We start from the raw sequence: 1,175 nt of genomic DNA, 5'->3' as shown, positions 1-1,175 counted from the left end.
CAGGCCTACTTTTGTTTCTTCTTTGATGGAAGTCCGTTAGCAATCAATGGGAGTGGTGGGGTAAATCTCATATACCAAATTTGAAGTTTCTGTATTACCTTGCTCTAATAGAGCTTTCATGAGCAATTTGAAAGAGTCGTCTTTCACAGCTTGCTGTGCGACAGCTGACAATTGTAGATAAAAATTGGTGAGATTTTCCCCGTCTCTTTTGGAAAAACTTGGAAGTGTAAAACTATTTGAATTGTACATATTATTCCTTTGAAAATTTTGGTTTTATTTCCTTCTGGTTTCACCGTTGCCAAATACCCCTCCAGAATAATGAATGAAACAAAGGGAGCAATATCCCTAATGATATGTGGAAATGCAGAAGGCGAACTGCTTCCACCATTCGTGTGCTATAAAGGTGAGGGCATGTTTAGCTCATGGTGTACAGGAGGCCCTAAAAGAGCTCGGTATGCTGTATCCGGATGGTTTGAGAGCGAAGTTTTTGAAGAGTGGTTTATGTCGCTGGCACTCCCTCACCTGAAGAAGAGAGCAGGAGTGAAAGTTTTGTTGGGTGACAACCTGTCTTCCCACTTTTCTGCCAAAGTGTTGAAAGTCTGCAGAGAAAACAACATTCGCTCTGTATGCCTCCCCCAAAACACTACAGATATTCTGCAACCAATGGACGTTGCTTTTTTCGCTCCAATGAAAAGAGCATGGAGGAAAATGTTTGATGATTACAAAATGGACAACCAAAACTAAACCGCGGTAAGAAAAGACAAATTCCCCCAGCTTTTAAAGCGACTCCTGGAAATTCTAGCCACAAATGGAAAAGCAAATCTTAAAAATGGCTTTGCCAAGTGCTTTTCACGCTCTAGAGTCCTCCGGGACCACCCACTTTTGGCCCAGCATATTCCACACGAGGTTGCGAACAACGTCAGCAAAGTTTTATTGGATGTCCTGCAAGCTCGCGGATTTACAAAGTCTGTGAGGAACGTCACGCGCAAACGTCTTAGCGTCACACCAGGGAAAAGTATTGGAGACACGGAGGATTCAAGTCATTCAAGTTGCGAGTCCGACACGACTGACGTCCCAACAGGATGCGAGAGCGAGTCTGAAATGGAAGTTGATGAGTCGGCGAGGGCTGGGATCTCTATGCTGTTGAGCGGGGCAGTAGCCACAACGGGTTCAAA

General features: G+C 44.3%; 1 protein-coding gene across 1 annotated transcript; it reads left to right on the top strand.

The window, feature by feature from the left end:
* Positions 1-318: 318 nt before the first annotated feature.
* LOC148944891 (uncharacterized) lies at positions 319-744 on the top strand. Its single transcript, XM_089098883.1, has one exon. It carries the CDS (start codon positions 319-321, stop codon positions 742-744), a length of 426 nt encoding a protein of 141 aa, XP_088955009.1.
* Positions 745-1,175: the final 431 nt, after the last annotated feature.

The sequence above is a fragment of the Artemia sp. Qi Xiang Cuo genome, chromosome 13 (assembly GCF_049724085.1).
Source record: "Artemia sp. Qi Xiang Cuo chromosome 13, ASM4972408v1, whole genome shotgun sequence".
In the NCBI taxonomy this organism is placed as follows: Eukaryota; Metazoa; Arthropoda; class Branchiopoda; order Anostraca; family Artemiidae; genus Artemia; species Artemia sp. Qi Xiang Cuo.
Note: the sequence above shows the minus strand (reverse complement) of the source record. Positions and strands in the feature narration are given on the sequence as shown.